General features: G+C 40.1%; 2 protein-coding genes across 2 annotated transcripts; one reads left to right on the top strand and one right to left on the bottom strand.

Annotated features, from left to right (window-relative positions):
• Positions 1 to 1,023: 1,023 nt before the first annotated feature.
• Positions 1,024 to 11,455, bottom strand: hhipl2 (HHIP-like 2). The gene is made up of 9 exons (XM_053336257.1): positions 11,141 to 11,455; positions 8,462 to 9,114; positions 6,831 to 6,974; positions 5,787 to 6,122; positions 4,949 to 5,098; positions 3,911 to 4,056; positions 3,751 to 3,832; positions 2,183 to 2,265; positions 1,024 to 1,481 (listed from the first exon to the last, which is right to left on the bottom strand). The coding sequence occupies exons 1-9, from the start codon at positions 11,453 to 11,455 to the stop codon at positions 1,024 to 1,026; spliced, it is 2,367 nt and encodes a 788-aa protein (XP_053192232.1).
• Positions 11,456 to 15,035: 3,580 nt separating this feature from the next.
• On the top strand, positions 15,036 to 23,453 carry wdr32 (WD repeat domain 32). The gene is made up of 7 exons (XM_053335643.1): positions 15,036 to 15,631; positions 18,520 to 18,633; positions 18,775 to 18,972; positions 21,101 to 21,303; positions 21,675 to 21,755; positions 21,865 to 22,010; positions 22,681 to 23,453. The coding sequence occupies exons 1-7, from the start codon at positions 15,156 to 15,158 to the stop codon at positions 23,050 to 23,052; spliced, it is 1,590 nt and encodes a 529-aa protein (XP_053191618.1). The 5' UTR covers positions 15,036 to 15,155; the 3' UTR covers positions 23,053 to 23,453.
• The last annotated feature ends 1,174 nt before the right edge of the window (positions 23,454 to 24,627 follow it).

Here is a 24,627-nt window from a genome sequence, read left to right as displayed (position 1 = left end):
TACTTTATATACTGTTAGCTAGTTTACTCTACTTTATATACTGTTAGCTAGTTTACTCTACTTTATATACTGTTAGCTAGTTATACTACTTTATATACAGTTAGCTAGTTTACTCTACTTTATATACAGTTAGCTAGTTTATACTACTTTATATACAGTTGGATAGTTTAGTCCAGTGGTTCCCAACCTAAGGGTCAGGCCCCTCCAAAGAGTCACCAGGTACGTTTTTTTAGTCATGATCAGTGGTGTGGTGATGTGGAGGGAAATTACAGAGGGGCTTTTAAGACACACATGCACAGACAGTTTGTGATGTTTATTTTGAACACTTACAGTAGGCCTACATGTGAGTAATTTAACAACAACGTGCTTCAGTGTAATGTATTGTGTAGTTTGCTTCAGTCTGCAAACATATTTAATTTGCTTTAAAAACAACCAGAGTGAGAATAACTTGGACCAATAATTTTTTGACAGTCAAAAACAAAATGTGCCGGAAACTGTGTCATTACAGGGATTATTGCCTGAAACAGCTGTGTGTTTTCACCTTAAAGGAATAGTTCAGTGTTTTGGGAAGTATGGTGTATGGTGGATATGAAGCTATTTCCAGCTAACCAGCTTCTGGTGAGTTTTGTTTGACTGACAAAAATAAACAAAATAAATGTTAATGGCTCATAATAAAGTCATATTTTTTTTTTCGGCACAGACACCTTTATTTAACAGTACACAGATTTGAAACAGGAGACAGAGGTGGTGTGACATGCAGCAAAGGACCTCCAGCTGGGACCGGGGTCAGCTGCGTATGTGGCATGCACACTAACCACTCGACCACCTCGCACCATAAAGTCATAATTTAAAAAAAAATGTTTCAAAGTGCTTTGTCAGTGTCTCCTGGGTTGCTTTTTACCTGAGGTTGGTTTCTCATTGTTCTGCTGCTTTTCGTCCAGGCTGTAATGGTTTTATTCGTGAAAAAGCATTATTGTCATTTGCAGGTTCTTTAGCCGTTATGCTGTCCTTCTCATGTTTGATCTATTTTCGATCAATCTTCTTCTTTGTGAGGTCCGTGTTGTTTTTCAGGGTCATGGGAGTTTCTAAAGCGTTAACTTTTAAACTAGCTGTGCCCGTGTGATTGGAGTTGAGGTTTACTTGGTCGCTGTCAGGCTTTATCACGGTTGTCTTCTTTCTTCTTCTTCTTTCTTTTCCCCCTCTTCGTTTCTTGGATTTCTGTGTCAAAGTGTTGTCCATCATTTGAGTGTCGGCCGTCTGCTCGTGGAGAACTTTGCTTTTCTTCAATGGTTTTAATTTATTTTTCTTCCTCACTTTCTTATCAAATGATTTCCACTTCAGTTTCAAAGCAGTGCTCATCATGGTTGTGCTGGCTGCAGTCGTTGTTTTGACCTGGCTGCTCGTCACAGGTGGTTTGGTGGTAAGTTTGAATTTTCTTGGTGGTGGTCTCGTAGGTTTTTCATTTGTGTCCAGCACAGTCACTGAAACAGCACACATGTCAGTAAGTATCCATTTTCACATGTTTACTTATTCAACTCTGAAGCTACTTACTGTGTGTTGCATTTTATGAGGCTGAAATAAGATTAAGTTTGTCTCTGAAAACAGGCAGAAATGTTTGAAATGTTTTCCCTCTTTGTCTCCTTCTATTTTAAATTTGTTTGACGTGGAAATGGAAGACTGCTTTTATATATGATCTCAATTCAATAGTACAATTTGGCAGCATATGGACATGAAATGGAGAGGAAAATGGTCTCCTCAGGACAAGAGTATTAAAGATTAAACAAAAGTTGGCAATTTTTTTGGCTTGCCAGAATGAGCCTTTCCTTCTCATCTAGTGGCCATAGTGATTATAACCAGATGACGTACTGTAAGGTAACAAAACTTAGTGGACTTAGCAAGAGACGGCCCTTTACTTCCTATTTCCAACTGTAAGTTCCCAAACGCTAACCAAGTGTTTTTTGTGTGATTGATTGATTGATTTGACCTCTAAAGGTTGGAAAACACCATGAACATATTTCAATTTTAGGTACAATTTTGGTGCCTCCACTTTGTCAGACAAGTCCAATCAAAGAAAATATCCCTTCCAAAACTATTTTCATCAGGTCTGGTATGTGCACCATGATAATAAATAAAGATATAAGTATCAGTAATAAAAATGCAAAGGTAAAGTGGAGTGACTTACATTCCTTTGGCACAAAAGGAATCTTTTTCCCCCTCACTTTAACTGGGAGCAACTTCTGCTTACATTTCCCCGGAGGAGCTCTCCTGCAGGAGTTAAAGAGGAAGATGAAAAGAGTAAGATAATGTTATGCTAATAAAAGAAAAAAACATTTCCAAGGAAAGAGCATGATACAGTTTAATGATGATATATTTTATCTTAATCATTGATTGTTTGATACTCAAAACCAGTTAACCTACTTTCAACGCCAAGAACTGACAAACATTGCGGGAACTAGTCTCATTATATCATCTGCTGGTTAACCATGCTTGATCTTTGCCAGCCGTTTGTTGTGTAATTTCAAACACCCGGAGGTTTCACTGAACAAAACAAATATTATTTTATAAATTCCTGAAAAACAATAAAAGGTTTATATTGACACGCACCAACTGTCTGACATCAGTTTTGCATCAAGTTGGGCATTAAGACTTTTCACCAGCTGTGTTTGGGGAAAAAATAAGCTTTTACAACTTATTGATGTTGGAAATAAGATACAGGAAGATTTTTATTTCCTTATTGTCACTGAATCTCATGTTCAGAACAATGAACTGATCCTTCTTACAAATATTGTGTCTGTGTATGTGTGTGTGTGTGTGTGAGTGAGTGTGTGTGTATTCAAAGCCTGATACAGCTTATTCTTCTCTGGCGTAGACCTCTGTCCAAAGCCTATGAAAAACACATCAATGAGCCACACCACTGCTCTGGGTGAAATATTCCTTCACCGCAATGTGTTTGTTTAGAATCTACTCCAAAAACTACGAACATCAATTATATTTTTAGCCTCAGGAAATAAGTTCTTTGCACAGCAGATACCACAGCAACAACATATTAAGAATTTCATTAGTGCAAAGTCAAAAGGTTGTGATATTTAGTTAATAAGGCTCTGTACTGAAAACGTGAACGCTGTTTATTAGTCTTTAAAACCATCCAGTGCAGCGGTTTGGCACATGAGATTTATTGACAATATGTGACAAAAACAAAATATAGAAAAAATCTTTTTAACCTAGCCTTTCCAATGCACCATTTGGCACCATTTCTTATGTTATGTTAAAAATGTGTAACAGCAAGCTGTGGCTGCGACTGAGACTTGTCAGGTTTGAAAGACTACAGGATGCTAAATGTAATGTTGTTGGTATAATGGAAGAGGGATACTTGTTTTTGTAATGTGATATAATTCATTCTGTGCTTTTGGGGGGGGCATTTTGTTTTTTAACCATTGCTCCAAGCAGGTATGTTTTTCCAACCTCATGTCTGCTCATAAGGTGCACACTGGGGCAGAAAACAAGATCACGTTTATTTAATATAACATGTAGGAGTCCTTGGTAATAAAATATTACTCATGTAAATAAGAGATTACTTTTTTTTTAACAAATAAGCTGTTTTCAATACTTGACACAGTGGCCATTTCAACATGCCCAATCTTAAATTACTCCCTATGCTGGCAGTTCAGTTAAAGATGCCATGACGGGGAAATAAGAGCTTTAAAACAAAGTTCCTGCTTAATTTATGTTTAGTTGTAAATGATACTCCACCTGGATGGGTCCATGAATTTGAAAACGGTTCCAAAAGGTGACGCAGTGCTTGGATACGCGGTAGCCAGAAAGTACAGTTCACCTAAAACAACAGAAACATTACCCTCTTTGGCACCGTGTTGGAATACATTGCTAAACACTTGGACTGATTGAACCTTACCTGCTTCGTCTTCAGCGAATGAGATGATAAACTTGTGGTGATGATTGATGAGCCCAGGAAAAGAACACGTTTTTTTTTCTCCCATACACACACTCCTCTCTTTCCAGTTTCCTGTTATTTTATCTTCCTCCAAAGCCATGATTCGCCTGAAAGATTGATGAATCGCTTTTTACACCATAAATCGGCAACATGCACCAACATGGGTTCATTGCATTGTGAAAATGTAAGGACGAGTAAAAGCCTCTGAAACAGCACTAAGAGAGGCTAAAACAAGACAATTAACCAAGATCTTATGGAGGGGTAAACCCAACACATGTTCAGTAGCAGAGGAAACTCTTGGCTGAATGAATGTATAGATGTATAGCTATTGCCAAGCAGGAACCTCTTTCACCTTAAATATTGAAAAAATAGGTCCAAATTTTGTGAAGTACATTCATTTGCTTTCTTACCAAGAGTTACAGAGAGTTAGATGAGAAGATTGATACCATTAGCATGTCTGTACGCTAAATTTGCAACAGGCTATTGCTTGGCCAGGAGCCACACAACTAGCGGAGACTCCAGGAATCGTTCAAACAAACCAGATACAACTATTCATTAGGGTGGATAGGCATGCAAGTACATGCAATGCCTTTTTATCCCTTCACCAAATACACTAACCAAGCTTTGCTCAAGCCTTACATCATTTTCAAGTCATGGCTTGAGTATATGCATAAAAACAGAGTCTAAATGTAGCAAACAAAGTTCATCAAGTTTGAGAACAAGAGCCTGGATACATCCTGAATCTGAAGCAAAAAAGCATATGAAAATATCAGTGCATCAATAAAAACGATAAAAATAAAATTGTGATTCAAGCCTGTTTGGGGACTTGAATTCATTCACATTACAGAGGTTTTTTTTATCATTTCAAAAATACACAACAGCCGAGCAAATAAGCCGAGAAAGCAGGTCTGTTTTTCCTTCATTCCTAAAAAAAAAAGCTGACAGAGATTTTCAACAGTTGCAGTGAAGTTCTTGGCTCAGATTGATGCATCGTCTTACCCACTCATAAAGTCGCCAAAAATGTACAAGCCGTTCAGATTGGGTGATTCACATCCTCGGTACACATATCCCCCTGTCACAGACTTCCCAACATGGTGGCTGTATGCAAATATAGGGAGGATGTCATCTGTCGTGGAGGAGAGAGAAGCACTGAAATTAACTAAGCAGATTAAAAACAGCAAAATGAAGCAGAACAGACAGGTGGTGATTGGAAAGACACAGAAAACAGCTCTTTGGTTTTATTTTCAGGGAAATTTAACATGCGCTTTAACCCTCCTGTTGTCCTCGAGTCAAGGAAGGAAGGGAGGGAGGGAGGAAGAAGGAAGGATGGAAGGGAGGAAGAAGGAAGGAAAGGAGGGAGGAAGAAGGACGGAAGGAAGGATGGAAGGGAGGAAGAAGGAAGGAAAGGACGAAGGAGGGAGGGAGGAAGGAAGAAGGAAGGAAAGGAGAAAGGAAGGAGGAAGAAGGAAGGAAAGTACGAAGAAGGGAGGGAGGAAGGGAGGAAGGAAGGAAGGAGGAAATGAAAGAAGGAGGGAGGAAGGAAAGGATGAAGAAGGAAGGAAAGAAGGGAGGAAGAAGGAAGTAAAGGAGGAAGGACGGAAGGAAGAAGGAAGGAAAGGAGGAAGGGAGGAAGGAAGGAGGAAATGAAAGAAGGGGGCAAGAAGGAAAGGAGGAAGAAGGAAGGAAAGAAGGGAGGAAGGAGGAAGGAAAGGAGGAAGGAAGGAAGGAGGAAATGAAAGAAGGAGGAAGGAAGGAAAGGAGGGAGGGAGGAAAGAAGGAACAGTCAAAACAGACAGGGTCAATTTGACCCGGGAGGACGATACGAAGGTTAAAATACTCACTCAAGGATGAGTTTTGGCATAGTTTCATATCATAGCACTCAAATCCCTCTTTGGCTCTCCATCCATAGTTTCCTCCCTTCACGATGATGTCAATCTCCTCATAGCGGTTTTGACCAACATCACCGCAGAATATCCGACCTCTGCCGTAGCGGCTGACCGGGTCTCCACGATCCACAGAACATCGCCACATGTTCCTGACGCCGTATGCAAACACCTCTGGTCGGGCGTCTGGGGCCCCAAGGAATGGATTATCAGGCGGGATCCTGTACTGCCTCCCACTGGAGTCACTTCCTTCCACATCGATGCGGAGGACTTTTCCCAAGAGAGCACTCCTGTGGAGCAGAAACACTGGATTTAGCACCATTTGACCTTCATGTCGTCCTCCCGGGTCAAACTGACCCCGTCTGTTTTGACTGTTCCTTCTTTCCTCCCTCCTTACCTCCTTCTTTTTTCCTCCTTCCTTTCTTCTTTCCTCCTTCCTTCCTTCCTTCTTTCCTTCCTTCCTCCTTCCTTCCTCCCTCCTTCCTTCCTTTCTTTTCTCCCTCATTCCCCCTTTCTTCCTTCTTTCCTTCCTTCCCTCCTTCCTTCCTTCCTTCCTCCCTCCCTCCCTCCCTCCCTCCTTCCTTCCTTCCTTCCTTTATTCCTTCCTTCTTTCCTCTTTCCCTTCCCCTTTCTTCCTCCTTCCTTCCTTCCTTCCTTCCTTCCTTCCTCCCTCCTACCTACCTTCCTCCCTCCCTTCCTTCCTTAACTCGAGGACAACAGGAGGGTTAAAAGGCCTTCATTCAATAATCTGCAACTATTTTGACAATTGGACTTATTTTTCAAGCAAAAATTGTGAAAATATGTTCCAGCATCTCAGATAATAGGACGTACTGCTTCTTTTTCTCATATAAATCATACATTTTTGAGTTTTTAACTTTTGGTCATACAAAATAACACAATTGTTGATGTTTCAAAGACCAAACTGAAATATACTCGCCGCAGATTAATTAATAATGAAGAACCTTAAACATCTTTCTCTCAAATCTGAAGCACCTTACTTGTTTTGTGAATTGCCGTACTTCCCAAACGGATCTCCTGCTTTCCCACCGTCTCCAGTGAAGATGTACAAATATCCATCCAGACCAAACAGCAGCTGGCCTCCGTTGTGGTTTGCAGCAGGTTCCTCAATCTCTATAATGACCCTGATTATAAAAAAAAAGATGTAATTCAGCGTAATCCCACACAGTATCCGTGATATTTAGCTTTTTTAGACATAAGATCCATTTTCCATGATTCCATACCCACAAGGCATCTTCCACTCTAACCATTCATCACTGACGCATTAGCGCTTGTCACTTATTCTTTATCCGGCAATTATGTCTTACAGAAAGCCTAGATGAGTGAGCCGGCCTGGGGCATGAAGGGGTCGGCTCGCCCACTTTTCATGCTATGTATGCAAATACTTTTTTTTGCCTATGTTTAGATAATAATAAAAATAACCACCTCTGAGATTTCTGCTGCCACAACAATAGGTTGGAGGTAACTATAGCTTCTCTTTGGATTCTGCTTTCAAATTAAAACACCTTAAATCCAGTTATGGACACATATTATCGGTCATATTTGGCACAGTTTTAATTTCATGTTAAAGATTTCTGTATTGTATGCATGTTTTTTCTCTCTGTGCTTTCCTCACTGGTTTGAAGTTGGAACAAAGTGTCATGTCACATACTTTCATGGCACCAGTCAGCAAAATTTAAATTAAAATCCGTTGATAATTGGTGGATTGTTTATTGATGTTGGCGGCAGCGTCGATTAAATCTAATCAAACCACACTGACACAATCGTACAAGTACAGTGAGCAACAGTGAGACTGGAAACGAGGTGAAACCGCTATATCCTGTTTATTTATGTGTTCACTAATTGAAGAATAAAAATGACAAGTTGTGGTTTTACAGTAGATTATGCACCATTTCTTTGGAAGGAGTAACATGATTATTATGTTGTGTCTGTCATATTTTTCCCCACTTTGTTATTTATATGTTTTCTATAAATGTAATACTTTTTTTTATTGATTTACACTTTAATTAATGTTTCTCTTCATAACTGTCTGTGTGTTGACTGTAATTGTCAGTGTCTGTAGCGCATCTGGCTCAACTCTTGTTTTTAATTTTGCTCTATAATAAATTGACTTGACTTTTACTGTCTGTTGATGTGATCTTTTTTGCTCACACTGCAAACCAATTTCCCCCTGGAACAATAAAGTTAACCAATCAGCTGGGTGTAACGTCACATTTTGGTTCTGTTTTGCAATGTTTTTTGGTTGTTTTTTGAGCGATTTACATTTTTTTTCTTTGAGTCATTTTATGTGTAAAGTGAAAACATGATTGTAACACATAAAGGAAAGAAAGAAGACATGTGTAATTGTGCTCAGGCCCCTACAGCCAACCTTGAAGTGATATACTGTATATGTACAGTACATGTTAATACAGGCTTTGGTGCAATTACTGCCCGAGCGTGAATGTCAACATAGTCATTATATAGTGTTTGAAAGACAGTATATAAAGAAATGTACATCATCAAAGCTAATTCCTGTACCTCTCGGAGAACGGATCAGACATGTTTGTGTCAATATAGACATTATATAGTGTTTGACAGAGCTGTACATCATCAAAGCTAATTCCCTACATACCTCTCGGAGTAAGGATCAGCCATATTCATGTCGTAGGCAGACACCTTCATCTCACTGACTCTGATATTCTCCGGCCCACTGTTGACCTGGATGGAGTAGTAGATGAAGAAGCGTCCGTTGTCTTGGTACTTTGGGTGGAAGGCCATACCCAGGAAGCCCCTCTCATCCCCTAGCCAAGGTGTGGTGAGCACCTCCCCGGTCAGGTCCAGGAAGGGCTGCTCCAGCCGGCTGCCATCGTGCAGGTAAACCCAAACGAAGCCCACCTGCTCTGCGATGAACATCCTGTGTGTGTCGTCATTGCTGTGCAGCATCAACACAGGGTTCCTCAGATTGTTGGCCACTTCAGTCAGGCACAGCTGGAGACACCCTCTGGGGTCCTCCACCACCTGCCCCAGGTTGCCGGTGAGGTCGGGGCTCTTCAGCACATTGGGGTAGCAGTAGTCCTGGTCGGACAGGTCGACCATGTGGCAGAATGTGAACACGTCTCGCTCACAGGTGTCCTGCAGCCGCTGGTTCGCAGTTAAATATTTAACCACATGCCGACATTTACCATGAAACTCAGAGCAGAAACCAAAGCAAAGGCCGGGTAGCTCTCGGACAGGTGTGTACGGGTCCTCGGCATCAAAGAGGTGGGCAGCATACGGAGAGCACTCCTGGATGGGACAAACAAGTGACTCTGTAGTGACGATCAAAGAGACTTTCAGGGCAGGGGTAAGGGTGAAAATTAAAGGGTCACTCTCAAACAGGATGTGTAGTCATCGGACTCTGGCATTATTATTAAGCATGGTGTCCCATTATAGGACACTGGCATACTGGTTTTCAAATGAAGCACCTCCTGATCTCCCATATGCATGCTACTGTTTTAGGAATGTAAAGTAAATCTATTGTCAAGGCTCAGACACACCTGGTAGTCTATTGCAGTACTGGTCATGAAGTTATTTACGCGTTTTTCTACGACCAATAAGTTTGTCACCTGCTCTTAGTAAGTTATTGGAAAAAATTGTATTGATCAGAACCAGTGCTATTTTTCTGTTAATAATTAGTGATCATCATAGATAATCCGTGACGTCACCCATTGGTTTGTGGACTGCTGCTCGGAAGCCAATAGTTTCGAATCTAGGCAGCGCCATCTTGAAAATTTCAGGTGCATGCTGGGAAAAATAAAAACACGGATTCTACTTATATGGGCATGAGGTGGGGCCATGGGCGGAGCGGGGAGGTTGCTATGGAAGCGAGGGCTGGATCTCGAGGATATTGGGCAATCAACCTGTCAATCACGACGTAGCCACGCCCTAATGCATTCCCTGCTTTATTGTCAAATATAATAAAATCAGGGAGGCCAAAATTTCACAAATGAACATCATACGGCATTGAAGAAGGCTTTAAACTAGCGATTGAGACCATAAACAATTTTGAAAACGTTTACTGAGGTTAGAAATCAAGTGAGAAGTTGGTGAATTCTCCATTGACTTGTATTGAGACGGAAGTCCTTTTGACACCAAAACGGTCGCCCCCTGGTGGCCTTTTGAGAGAATGCAGCTCTAAGTTACTTCCGCGTTGGCCTCATTTCAGAGGACCGGAACTCCCCGCCTGGTGATTATCTAGCCTATCTATCGGAAAGAATACTAACAGTTTTCTGTAATGGGAGCTTTTCAGATATTAGGCATGTTGAGTGTGAAATTCCACAAGGAAGTTATAGCTAATAATAACTAAAACACACAATTAAACAAGCTTTAAAACGGCTGTAGTCATATTGTGTAAATATGTTTGTCATATTGTGTAAAGAGTCATTACTTATACACATGTATATGTGTAGTATGTGTATATATATGTTTGCATGTCTAGATGCAGCATAAATATGTATGAGTGTATATGCATATGTACAAATACTGTAAATGTTTTTATGTTTTGTAATGTTATGTTAGAATAAAGAATAGTCTTGTTTTGACATTTTCTGTAATTTGCTGGTATGGAAATCTCCCCATCAGAGATAAGATTGCACTGTTAAAGATTGTGAAGGTGGCCACAAGATAGTGAGAGTGGAGTTTAGCAGTCTTGCGGAATTTATTAGTTTTGCTTTTAGAAAATTAATGTTTTTAACTGCAACTAATTAATTGTGTTGTTGAGTTTAATCTGTTGTGTGGTCTGTGTTGTTTTTTTCTGTGCCCCTTTGGGACAAAGAATAATGAATCTGAATCTGAATCTAGTCATTATAAAACACTTTATATTAGAGTATCATTTAGAATAAAAATAATGATAATTTTATTTGTATAGCACCTTTCATACAAGAAATGCAGCTCAAAGGGCTTCACGTCTAAATGACAAATAGAGCATAACATGTTTAAAATACTGACCACAAGAAAGGTTACTTTACTAATATTCAACTGTTTCAATAAAAAAAACTAACTGCTATTTAAAGTTTGTTTTAATCCTTTTTAAATCAAAGTTAATTGATAACTAAACTTTAATCTGTTTGCAAATGTGAGACAAACGTTAATTTAACATTCTTCCATTAGATAAAACTAAAATATATATAATATATTAGACAATATTTCTGCATAGTGTAGAGTAATTATCAGTGCACTGGGCTATGTTAAATAACTGTGCTGTGCCACAAACTTTTATAACCATCCATAGCAGCATCCAAAAACAACCACAGCAAGAAAAATATATATTTACCTGACACATGACTTCTTTCAACATATCTGCACAAAGCTCATAATCTGCTATGTCCAAATGGTCAATAATGTCCCAGTATCTCTCTGCTATCTGGTTGTCCGTTTCCTGGTCGCAGCAGCCAAAAGTCTCGTACTGCTTACAAAACTCCAGATGCCACAGAGGTTTAAAAGGTGGCTCGAAGTCCAGGCATTGAGGATGAGCTGCTGCTGGCTGAACCGGGACCAGCAGCATCACTGATATAGTTAGGATAAAGTGAAGAAAGCTCGGGGTCATTGAGGATGAGCTCGGTCCTGCAGCATCCCGCGCTCGTGTCATTTTTGCCGTCTGTCCACAGAAACAATCCAACTGTTTGCTCTCCTTTATGTGTGCACGCGGACATGTGTGTTGCGCGTGCACAAGAGTGTGATTCCCCACAGCGAGTCCCTGCTTCATTTATACTCTGTGTCTCATCACCTGACTCCAACACAGGTAAACACACATCTTGTCGCACAGCATGAAAGACAATTAAGTTATCTTTTGTTTTCCCGTCATTTGCAGTGGTTTCTGAACTGCAGCCATGTTCCGCATTATTCAAATCATTACTCAAAAATGCTCTGAAGCAATCTAACCATAACCACAGCATGCCTAACCTTCATCTTTACCTAACCTTGAAATAACCCTGAACTTTAAATCAAGTCTTCAACTTCTAATTTATGATTTACAGTCAGGGGACTTGATTTGTGTCCCCACAACATGAGAAATACCTGGCCTGGACCACACACACACACACACAGAGAGAGAGAGAGAGAGAGAGAGAGAGAGAGAGAGAGAGAGAGAGAGAGAGAGAGAGATTCACACAGATACACACACAGTTTTACTTATGTCACTTTTAGGGTATTTAGATAGACTAATATTAATTTACTTTAATCCTAACCTCAACTAATACTTACTTAAATCTAACCCTAACCTTAACCTCTGACCCAAAACTCAATTTTACCAATTTGGGATACAGCCTTTGTCCCCAATCAACTGGTGTTAGATCTGGTTTGTGTCCCTAAAAGTGGTTTAAGACAAACTTCAGACACACACAAACACACACACGCGCGACAGAGAGAGAGAGAGAGAAAGAGAGAGAAAGAGAGAGAAAGAGAGAGAGAGAGAGAGAGAGAGAGAGAGAGAGAGAGAGAGAGAGAGAGAGAGAGAGAGAGAGAGAGAGAGAGAGAGAAAGAGAGAGAGATTCACACAGATACACACACAGTTTTACTTATATCACTCAATTTTACCAATTTGGTATACAGCCTTTGTCCCCAATTGCAGCTGGTGTTAGATCTGGTTTGTGTCCCTAAAAGTGGTTTAAGACAAACTTCACACACACACAAACACACACACACACACACACACACACACACACACTCACACACACACACACACACACACACACACACAAAACCAGGCACAGTGTGGAGACATGCAAACATCAAATGGCGACCACAACACAAACTGTAATTTTGTCTCACATTCATGTTAAACTCCCTGCGGGCAGCTTGTTGTTTGTGCTGCAGATGCTCCGTCCTACAGATACTGTCTCAGCATGTCAACTCTCATTTGAATGTACGGCCTAAAGTTGTCTGTCATCATTTTGTACTGGTGCCAGCATATTCATCAAACCTCTATGTTTATGTTGTATACCACACATGTCATTTAGAACAACAGTGAGGGTGAGGTTTTGATTTTAATATTAAGTGTAAATTAGTCTTAAGTAAATAATTAATGTGTAATCTTCATTTAGATTTCCCCTTTAGGTAAAAGTTGCCCTTCTCCACACACAGTAGAGGTATCATGAAAAACCTATAACCCCAAAAACCATTATTATTACAAACTTAAACAAAAACAAAACAAAAATACATAAATTAAATAAGAAATAACCCACTCCCTATATGGTACATTATTCAAAATCATTTGGTTTATATGGTAATTTTTTAATTTTTTTTAAAGGATTGTGATACATGAATAATGACTTAGAATAAACTTTTATTTACTTTTACTTACAATTTTGTTTTTGTTTTGCTTTGTTATTATTTTTATGTATTGTTAAATAACTTATTTACTGGTCTTTATTCTTTCATATTGATGCTCTTTTATTTTTTACTGTCTACTGGGTTCTGTAATACTTAATAAACTAGACTAATAAAGTAATATCTTATTGTATCTTATAGAATTATAGAAAGTTAGTAATTTAACACAAAACAGATGTAAAATATGTAGAAAAGGAAACATTCTGTTTTTCATTAATATCATATTTATACAACAGACACAACCTTGTTTACCTCCATCCATCCTGCAGAAATGTGGGGATAATAATAATCCATTGTTGGCAGCATCACAGATAATTATAAGGAGGAGGAGTACAGAAACCTAGTTAAGAACTTTGTAGGATGGTGCGACAGGAACCACCTACAGCTCAACATCCTGAAAACCAAGGAGCTGATGGCGCAGAAAGAGCCCTCGGGGTGCAACTGAAGAACACACCCCTCGGTGTTGTTGTTGTTATTGTTGTTTTTTTGTTTTTTTACATATATTATGGCCCTAATACACCATACATGTATACTGACAATACTAATAATTTAAATTGTGTGCAATATTAATTAATATAGGCTTATTATACATATAATAATCTGTGGAATAAGATTATCTTTATTACATATTTTTACTATTATTGTTCTCTAAGCTCTCTTTTTTTTGTTCTTATTATTTATTGTTCTTTATTATTTCTTATTTCTGTTCTTATATTCTATTTTGCTGTCCACGTGCTGCTGTAACAGTGCAAATGTCCCCATTGTGGGACTAATAAAGCAATGTCTTATCTTATGCATGCAGGCAATATGATAGGCCTAGGCTATGTCTTTTTAGATTCTGCAATACATAAATAAATAAATAAATAGATAAATAAATAAATAAAAGCTCCATCCATAGTTCAGTAACACAGAGATGATCTTGCAGCATTTATCCAGCAGGTGGAGACAAACTATTTCAAAGCACCTCAAAGTGGACGAGGAAGCGGAACTTCGTAGTTTCTTTTTTATTTTGCATTTGTTTACGGTGAGGAGGAAAACGTCAAGTAGAAGAGAATAAATACGTTTAGCTTCCGTCTTAAACTTTCACATTAAAATACCTACTAATTAAAAACGTCGTAACCATAGACTGTATGGTTGTAACCAGGTTTGTTATACTTTTGAAATTTCCATTCGTTTTTAAAAAAAAATTATTTAGTTTGCTTTTTTTTTTAAATTTCAGTTCAGTTTTAGTTAGTTTAATAAGTGATTAAGTAGTTTTAGTTTCGTTTTTATGTAGTTTTAGTTTCAGTTTTTCGGAAATTATGAGGAAAGCCTTGATGAGTAGTTAAACTGAAAAGGATGAAATAATAATAATAGTGATGATGATAATAATAATAATAATAATAATAATAATAATAATAATAGCCTGTTATCTCAAGAAGTCAAACTGAACACAATACAGTACAAATGGAGAGGGGAAATAAAAATAAGCTGGGTTTTTTTACATTTTAGTTAACTAAATTATTTTTTCACTGCTACTTTTAGTTTTATTCTTAGTTTTAGTTAACTATAATAACCCTGGACCTATTTTAATTTAAAAACCAAATGAACAAAAAGCATAATATAAATGAATAATCAATTATTCTACCATGTAGGCTAATACTTGTTTTTATTTAAATGTAGTTACCATGCGCACTTTTTTTTTATTTTAACACTTTTATTTTGAAGGCTAACTCTGCAGTCTTCCGGTATCAGTCTAACTCTTTCTAGCTGCCAAGTCTGACAACAAAATATAATGTGGCCGCTTTCACCAATGCAGCTAAAATCTACCGCCATGGCACCTTAAGCTGCTGCAGGAACACTCTGGGTTTGTTGCTCGGTAGGTGTGACCGGAGCCAGTCCGCGTTTCACCCCTTTAAACTCCCCTCCCCAAAAAAAACCCAACACAACCTGCTGTGTGAGGAGGCTGGAGAAGCTTTACAATGAGCTCCGAGCACCAGAGCGACAGCGAGGACGCCGACGAGTCTCAGCAAAGGCCTGACAACACTGCCTCCGACAAAGAGGGAGACCCGGACGACATCGACGACTCGGAGGAAGAGGAGGATGACATGGCTCGGAGGGTTTCTCCTTCTGCACCGGGGAGCAGCAGGCAGGAGCAGCCGGAGCAAAGCGCACGGTCCCCGGCTGCAGAGGAGCGAGAGCCGGGCTGCATGCATGAGAGTGTCGGTGGTAGTGGAAGTGGTGGAAGTGGTAGTAGTAGTGGTGGCACAGATGTCATGAGTCTGTTCTCCTGGCTGCAGAACAGGACTATTAGACGTGGTGTGTTTGTGGACCCAGCTAGAGATAACTTCAGGACAATGACCAGCTTATATTGCTCAATGAATCCGGCTGCAGAGTCAGTCAACCTGAGCACCCAAACACACGGAGCGGTGTTCAACCTGGAGTACTCCCCGGATGGGTAAGGAACACATTTCACATTTCAAGGCCCCCCCCCCCCCCTTTCACTTTAAAACAGTCATGATCACCAGGGTCTTCTTCACTGGGTTTGGTAAATCACTAATATATATGAATTTGTACTTATAAAAACCTAGGCAGGTGCTTTAATTGCACCCTTACAATTCAATTCAAAGGCTTTAATTAAAGGCATGACCATGAAGTGCAGTATAACCAAACATATTGTATAAAGTAGTCTAAATTAGGAAAAGTGCTGTTTTTAAGATACAAACAATAAAATAATTATATATTTGTATATTATACACCATATATCACATCTCTCTGGACTTTCTTGATGCAGTAAATCATCAACACATATATTTCTAATTCTGCACCTATTAGCTATTTTAAGTTCTTGAACTTCCCTAAATAAAACTTGGACAGTCTTGCACAAGCAACTCATTAATGAAGTCCACTTGACTCAGTTTCAAGCCGCAGGTGACCAGGCAGCAGGTTGTAGGAAATTAATCCTGCAGTCAAACCAGGTCAAGCCTTGTCCTGATCTGGCTGGGTCAGATTCTGTTTGTGGGCTCAGCAGACACCAGGACTAAACAAAACCTGCTGCATGTCATTATGGGATTACATTGGTTTTGTAATAATTGAACAAAATCTTGATCAGTGACAGAAAAGCGGAGAATATTGTTATCAAATGTTGCACTTTTACATAGTTTTTTGCTTCAAAATATTTCTTATTTGCATTTAATTAACTTATATGTTTTATTCTTGGGAGATTTAATTGAGTTATAATGCATGTGTAGTGATGTACTGCAGGGTTTCATGTAGATGTTTGGGCTCTGCAGCTATTTAAAACATTTCTGCATCATCTGTGCAAAACGTTTTAATATTTTAACTTTGTATTTTCATCTTTGCACAATTGTTAGGTTCATAAAACTCTTTCTGCACTAATATTACAGATATGATACATCTTAAAGTTTTCATTGTTCTTCTATCTCTCTATCTTACTTTAAGGCTGTTTTATATTAGTCTGTTAGAAAAAGAAAAAGTACTGAACAAAGCCAATTCAATTCTGCTTAGGGCACAAATAAATACACATACACACAACGTTTATTATACACAGTGAGGTCTTCTCTCTGGATACTATGCGACCTAAATTAGAAAATTAATCTTGTGGCACACTTGAATTAATCCTATTGTCATTATTACAACTGTCTTAATACTGCATCACAGTCAAGGGTGTAGTTTAAATATACATTAAATTCAGTTTATTTCAATTCATTGCTTTTTGCCAATAGACATGTCGTAACAGTTTTAATTCATCCTGTGTTCAATAAATGCTATGAATTCTAATACTTTATCATTTTAGCTGCAGGTAACAATTCAATTCCATTATTAATTAAGTGTGTTGTCTGTAAAATGTCAGAAAATAGTGAAAAACAGGCCAACCCGAACATATCCAGATAAGCATCATGTACGATAAAGAAAAGCATCAAATCTTTAAAAAAGAAAAAGAAAAAAAAGTAAGAAGCTGAAACTAGATCAACAAATTGTTGCAGCTTCCTCTTGGTTCCTCACACAGTTTAACATTTTAATTACTTAATTACTTACTCTTGCTGTTTTCCTTTCTTTTTACCATACATCTTGTATCTAATTATGAATTGCATACCTGATATTCAAATGTGTTTTTATTATATTACTGTGTTCTGGCTTGAAAGGAGATGTTTTTAAACTGCTTTCCTCCTAAAAGAAAGTCCTCTTATGGGACGATAAAGATCTGATCTGAATTTAAATGAGAAACAGTTTCCCTGCTGCTCTGTTTGCTTCATTTTCTTTTTGTCAGGTTATGTTTGGTCTTCTGATGATCACTGATCAGATTCAATCTCGATCCAAACAGTTGAATGAATCTAAGAAATTCGTCCATGAATTCAAAACAAAATAAATCAGCTGATGTAATGTGACCAAAGAGATGAACTCTCTCTGACCTGTGCGTCTGCTCTGATCTGTGCGTCTGCTCTGATCTGTGCGTCAGTTCTGATCTGTGCGTCTGCTCTGATCTGTGCGTCTGCTCTGATCTGTGCGTCAGTTCTGATCTGTGCGTCTGCTCTGATCTGTGCGTCTGCTCTGATCTGTGCGTCTGCTCTGATCTGTGCGTCAGTTCTGATCTGTGCGTCTGCTCTGATCTGTGCGTCTGCTCTTTAATCTGTCATTGGATGTGTCATGAGTGTGTATGTAGCCTACGTGTACGTCTTTAGCTGTTATATGTATTTTATCTGTATTTATTGTCTGTAAAGGCAGCTACTGTATTACTATGCTACTAGTACTGCTACTACTATGCACTATGCACTTTGAGTCCGTAACAATAAAGTATATTCTATTCTATCTATTCTATGCTCTGACCTGTGTGCGTCTGCTCTGACCTGTGTGCGTCTGCTCTGACCTGTGTGCGTCTGCTCTGACCTGTGTGTGTCTGCTCTGACCCTGTGCGTCTGCTCTGACCTGTGTGTGTCTGCTCTGACCTGTGTGCGTCTGCTCTGATCTGTGTGCATCTGCTCTGACCTGTGTGCGTCTGCTCTGACCTGTGTGCGTCTGCTCTGACCTGTGTGCGCGCTCTGACCTGTGTGTGTCTGCTCTGACATGTGTGCGTCTGCTCTGATCTTTGTGCGTCTGCTCTGATCTTTGTGTGTCTGCTCTGACCTGTGTGCGTCTGCTCTGATCTGTGTGCGTCTACTCTGATCTGTGTGCGTCTACTCTGATCTGTGTGCGTCTGCTCTGACCTGTGTGTGTCTGCTCTGACATGTGTGCGTCTGCTCTGATCTTTGTGCGTCTGCTCTGATCTTTGTGTGTCTGCTCTGACCTGTGTGTGTCTGCTCTGATCTTTGTGTCTGCTCTGCTCAGGTCTGTGCTGACTGTGGCCTGCGAGCAAACCGAGGTCCTGCTGTTTGATCCCATCTCGTCCAGACACATCAAAACCCTGACGGAGGCCCACGAGGACTGTGTCAACAACATAAGGTGCAGTTCACATCACCCAGGAAGAGTTTAAAGTGCAACATGCTGCTTCTTGTTAACACAGTTAAAGTTTGTTAGAGTACATTAGATGCTCTCCAGATTCACATCCATCAAGAATCTTAAATAAAATTTTGCACCCTGCAGGTTTCTGGACAATCGTTTGTTTGCCACCTGCTCAGACGACACCACAATTGCATTATGGGATCTCAGAAAGCTGAATTCAAAGGTTTGCTCGTTGCACGGCCACGCCAGCTGGGTGAAGAACATCGAGTACGACACCAACACGCGTCTCCTCGTCACGTCTGGCTTTGATGGCAACGTCATCACATGGGACACTAACAGGTGTGTGTGTGTGTGTGTGTGTGTGTGTGTGTGTGTGTGTGTGTGTGTGTGTGTGTGTGTGTGTGTGTGTGTGTGTGTGTGTGTGTGTGTGTGTGTGTGTGTGTGTGTGTGTGTGCATCATATGTGTACATGGATTTGTGTCAATGTGCTGGTTGGTTCTTGGTATGTAGAAGAAATGTTTGTGTTGTTTGAGTGAGGGATTGGACAAATTCTTTAAAAAAAATGTTAGTTGTGTTATCAGTATATCTTCTCCAGTCTGTCATCACATCACAATATGATATAAATAAAAAAACTCTGTCCCTCATTCACTACCATCAGTCTGTTGTTAGCAATAAATTCAGATTACTGGCATTTCACTGACAGTATTCTTCACTGACCAGACTCATTGTCTAATCTACTAAATGCAACCCATTACAGTATGCAATTATTAGGATATAGTTTAGATACCATGAACACTGCACTTTTGTTTCACTGTGGGAATTTGTGAGCTCACTTTATAGCAGTCTATAGCACCGCAGCACTCTAACACACCTGAGTCTAATAATAAAGTCCTTGTTAAGCCCTTGACAAGCTTCAGCTGCTTGATAACGAGTTAATTATTAGAGTCAGGTGTGTTAGAGTGGGGCGATACCTAAAACGTGCAGGGCAGTAGCTCTCCAGGAGCAGGGTTGGTGACCACTGTTATATAGTGCAAACATTTCACACATTAGGATACTATTCACAAAGTAGAGGTAAAAAAAAAAAAAAAAAAGCTCCAACATCTGTCCATTCTCTGCTCGGGTTTGACGGACTATACACTAAATATGATGTCATTCCAGACACAGCCAATGAGTTGTTCACCTTGTTAGGGATTCAGTTTGTGCTGCAGCTGTTAATTATTTTCATTCTTTAACCCTCCTGTTGTCCTTGAGTCAAGGAAGGAAAGGAAGGAAGGAAGGAAAGAAGGAAGGAAAGGAGGAAGGAAGGGAGGAAAGGAAGGAAAGGAGGGAGGAAGGAAGGGAAGAAAGAGGGAGAAAGGAAGAGAAGAAGAAAGGAGGAAGGAAGGGAAGAAAGAGGGAGAAAGGAAGAGAAGAAGAAAGGAGGAAGGAAGGGAAGAAGAACGAACGAAGGAAGGAAGGAAGGGAAGAAGGAGGGAGAAAGGAAGAGAAGAAGAAGGAAGGGAAGGAGGGAGGGAGGAAAGAAAAGTAGGAAGGAAGGGAGAAAAGGAAGGGAAAGAAAGAAGGAAGGTTGGAGGGAGGGAGGGAGGAAAGAAGGGAGGAGGGAGGGAGAGAGAAAGGAAAAGAGGAAGGGAGGAAAGAAGGAAGGAAGAAAGGTAGGAACGAAGGAAGGCGGGAGGGAAGGAAGGAAGGAAGAAAGGTGGATGGGGGAAGGAAAGAAGGAAGGGAGGAAAGAGAGAAAGGAAAGAAATAGAGAAGGGAGGAAAGAAGGAAGGGTCAAAACAGATGGGGTCAATTTGACCCGGAAGGATGACACAAAGGTTAAAAAAATCACTGATTAATTATACATCATTGGTGAAACTCTAAATGTCTGTTGCCCCAGAAACCACGTTTACATCCTTTTTAATTGCTTGATTTGTTTGACCAGCCGTCCTTCAATTCAAACATAATTACTTTAATATCAATATTTAGTGAGATAAGTAGAAAATCCTCACATTTAAGAAGCTGAGACCAGTGAATATTTCAAATTTTTCTTAATATGTGAATTAATGTTTTATTAACTATTCAGTCATATAACTAATGAAATTATCTTCTCTGCACTGATACCAGTAGAGTTATGATTGTGTTCATTTCTACCTCTTCAGAAATATTCCTGTTGCTGTGGTTACTTCACCAACAGCTGCACATAAAACTCAAACAATACCATCACAGACTCCTGTCTCCTTCACCCCTCCCATCACATAAATCCTAGAGATAAATGAGAAAGAAAATGTGTTTTCATTCCTAGAAAGTTGGTGATGGTTCTGATATTTCTGAAATATGTGACTAATCCAAACTGTTTCTTGTTTTGTTCCAACTCTCTTGTTTTTGAGCAACGCCTCTCCATATCATGTTCCACCTCGGACAAACCGTCTCAACTGGATCATACAATAAAAAGCCATCAAATCTTCTGTATTCTGTCTTTCCTGCAGATTTACAGAGGACGGCTGCCCGCACAAAAAGTTCTTCCACACTCGATACCTGATGCGAATGCGTCTGACACCCGACTGTTCCAAGATGCTCATATCCACTTCCTCAGGGTATCTGCTCATCCTCCACGACCTGGACCTCACCCAGTCCCTCGAGGTGGGCAGCTACCGCATGCTGCGAGCGCGACGGACTCCCCTCAGCTCAGGTCTGATCACATTCTTTCTGCCTGTGATTAATAAAACAATTTGTATATATCTCACCTATTATATCACTCAGTTTCTAGATTTGTGGCTTTTCCCTTCACGTCAATTTTTTAAACTGTGTGTTTTGCTTACACTTATTAATAATTAGTTGAACAAGACTTGAGTATTTGTTTTTAGGCCTTTTTATCAGGCAGAAATACAACTGTTACCTGGTTTTTACATTTCATATCAGTTTAAATTTAATATTTAAATTTTTTTTTCACCATTTTACAATTTAATTAAGCAGTTTTAAGGTCAAACTTTGGGCTCTTGATAACCTACAATGTGTATTTGTCATTATTATTATTGACACATTGACTGTTTTTGACTTCAGACGGAGGCACATCAGCGTCCAGGTGGGCAGGAACTCCTCGTCAGGGAAACGACTCCAGCAAGCTTCACCCACATAGAGAAGGTCAGAGACAGTCATGGAGTGAAACCGAGACACTGATACCTGCTGACGTTCTCCTCTGAAGGAATAATGATGATAGAAAGTAAAGTTCTAACACCCTTTGTTCTCGCAGGCCTTTCTCCCAGGAACAGCCTGGAGGTTCTGACTCCAGAGATCCCAGGAGAACGGGACCGAGGGAACTGCATCACCTCCCTGCAGCTCCACCCGAAAGGCTGGGCCACGCTCATCCGCTGCTCCAGCAACATGGACGACCAGGAGGTCAGAGACAGTTAGCTGTAGATACACCTGACATCTCAAAGAGTGTCTCTGAAATAAGACTTTTATAGACTTTTATACATTAAGAATTACAGTACGTGACCTCTGTTGTCATCTAAAAGGAATGACATCATCACTGCTTCAGCTTATAGGAATAATGCACTGAAAATCTATCTTTTGAGTATGGTGAGCATTAGCTATTTGTAATCAAACCTACAATCAGAAATCATAGTAATTGAGTGCAAAACTCATCAGCTCATTCTGCGTTTTGGTGCAGCTATCTAAACAATACTTTTTTCAGTAATTGAAAATTGAGAAATGTAAACTTTTCTTCCTACAAACCCTTTTTATTTTGTTTAAAAAAAATCCAAATGATACATGTTGTCTAAAAAGAGACCACAGAGAAAAACTTTAACTAAAATTTAGATTTAAATCAGGAACAATCTGATTACAGAATAAGCAAAAACAAGAAAGTGACCAGCCTTTTCGCACATCTGATTGTTTTAGCTTCACTACAAAAAGCTGCTAATGTTTGGTTGGTTCCACTGTGAGTCCTGAATCAATGTAAAGTGTCCTTCCAGTGATGACACCAATATATTTAATACTACCAGGTGATGCTGTGATACTGACCCCCGATCTCTCTTTCTCTCTCTCTCTCTCTCTCTCTCCCCAGTGGACGTGTGTGTACGAGTTCCAGGAGGGAGCGCCCACCCGCCCGCTGGTCTCCCCCCGCTGCTCACTCCGCCTCACCCACTACATCGAGGAGGCCAACGTTGGGAGGGGCTACATCAAGGAGTTGTGCTTCAGCCCGGACGGACGGCTCATCTGCTCTCCGTACGGCTACGGCGTCCGCCTGCTGGCCTTCGACGAGCGCTGCGGCGAGCTGGTCGACTGCCTGCCCGTCCAGACCAGCTGCCTCAGGGAGATCCGCTCCATCTACTCGCACAGCGACGTCGTGCTCACCACCAAGTTCTCCCCGACGCACTGCCAGCTGGCCTCGGGCTGCCTCAGCGGTCGAGTGGCTCTCTACCAGCCTAAGTTTTAGCATCCGGTGCCGTCAGAGAACGATTGCGCTGCAGACCTGGGTATAGAAGTAGTTAAATCATCAGGGTTCCTGCACAAATCTGGAAATATATAAAAGTATTTCATGTTTTCCCTGTTTGATAAGTTGCACAAAAGTTGCAAAAAAAAGTCAGTAAAAATGTAGAAAAGTATTGCACTGCCCCTTTATACTGTTTATGCAACTACATATTTTCTAGGATTTTTGACTCCTCTCATTTAATATGCAGATATTTATTGTGGAAAGAGTCTCCTTAGTGTACTTTGGTATAAATTATATTAAAAATATTAAACAAAAATCTCCAAATCTTAAACTATTGGAACCCTGAATTCTCCAGCATTTGTTTTAAAGTGCTCATTTGTCCAGATGGGCGGAGTTTACTGCATCCAGACGTCTCACACAAGATAGAAATCTCAGTATTAGAGCTTAAATTGACTTTAGTTGAATATTGTGATATTCTTGGTGTTCGTGCAGACAATCTGTACGGGAAAAAGTCACCCATCTGGCACCCAAGAGGGATATTACACGAAATATTTTGAAGTACTTCTACACCCAGGTCCGCAGATGTGAAGCTGACTGAGTTTGTTTGGGTGGGGAGGGGGAAAAGATGTAAAGAAGGATAAGACTTCAGCTGTGGACCTTTTGATTGGGCTGCAGCCATGAATGGAAACTTCCAGCCTCTCTGACCCTGAACTTAACAAGAAAAGTGCAAAAAAAAAAAAGAAAAAAAAAAGAAAAAGACTTTGAGGCAACGAAACAAAGAAGGAGCAAAACTAGACTCTCATCCAGACTGAGGACAAGGACGGAAGTCTGAACCTTGACGCTGTCGATCATTGAATGACTCTGCAGGTCGTCTGTGGATCTTTTTTCATACTAAAGATTAATTTTGATCTATAGCAGTAGTAAAACTTTGAATCTTACACGTTGAGACTCAGCACATCCCCTGATGTCGCCGTCTCGGGACAAAAAAACACTAAGGATGCAAAAGGACAGACGTTTAAAATTCACGAATCCTAGCGAGACGAACAAGAAACAGGCGAGTGCTGTCGGTCGTCTCGACTCGGCGTCCTCCGCTGCTCCGCTCTGCTCATGCCTTCTCCACAGGTGCTGCTTCTCTGCTCATACAATCTGAACTTTGACCCCCTGCCCCCTCGCCCCCCTGACTTAAAGGACCTCATCAACAAGCCTTTTTACCACTTCGCTCATGGACGGTGACCTCTTCTCTCCTTGCCTACCTGCTGTGTTTTTTTTGTTTTTTTTTTGTTTTTCATCTGCACCCTGTCTCTCTCTCTCTCTCTCCTTCTATCATGGTCTTTATCGTTTTTAGTGGTTTTATTGGTGTGTTCATTTGGGCACTGCTTGTAGCACGGTGTTTTGATTCATTTCATCACTTTTTGCCATTATTGACGCCACTTTAAGGCTATTTACTTTAGAGACACTCCTCATTTTCCTCCACAGTCTGCATGTTTTTTTCTTCTTTTAATTTTTAAGCCTATGAATGGAAGTCCAGCTGCTGCCAGTTAAAGGACAAGTTCACAATTTTTCCAAGTCAAGTGTCCA

This window comes from Scomber japonicus, chromosome 16, assembly GCF_027409825.1.
Source record: "Scomber japonicus isolate fScoJap1 chromosome 16, fScoJap1.pri, whole genome shotgun sequence".
Classification (NCBI taxonomy): domain Eukaryota; kingdom Metazoa; phylum Chordata; class Actinopteri; order Scombriformes; family Scombridae; genus Scomber; species Scomber japonicus.
This window is presented reverse-complemented; position numbering and strand designations above follow the sequence as displayed.

Excerpts from the sequence above, each read along its gene's own strand:
- hhipl2 (XM_053336257.1), bottom strand. The coding sequence starts at position 11,455 with ATGACACGAGCGCGGGATGCTGCAGGACCGAGCTCATCCTCAATGACC. Across the intron at positions 6,123-6,830 it reads TACGGCAATTCACAAAACAA|GAGTGCTCTCTTGGGAAAAG; the intron begins GTAAGGTGCTTC and ends TCTGCTCCACAG. Across the intron at positions 2,266-3,750 it reads AAATTCATGGACCCATCCAG|GAGAGCTCCTCCGGGGAAAT; the intron begins GTGGAGTATCAT and ends TAACTCCTGCAG.
- wdr32 (XM_053335643.1), top strand. The coding sequence starts at position 15,156 with ATGAGCTCCGAGCACCAGAGCGACAGCGAGGACGCCGACGAGTCTCAG. Across the intron at positions 15,632-18,519 it reads CTGGAGTACTCCCCGGATGG|GTCTGTGCTGACTGTGGCCT; the intron begins GTAAGGAACACA and ends TGCTCTGCTCAG. Across the intron at positions 18,634-18,774 it reads GACTGTGTCAACAACATAAG|GTTTCTGGACAATCGTTTGT; the intron begins GTGCAGTTCACA and ends TGCACCCTGCAG.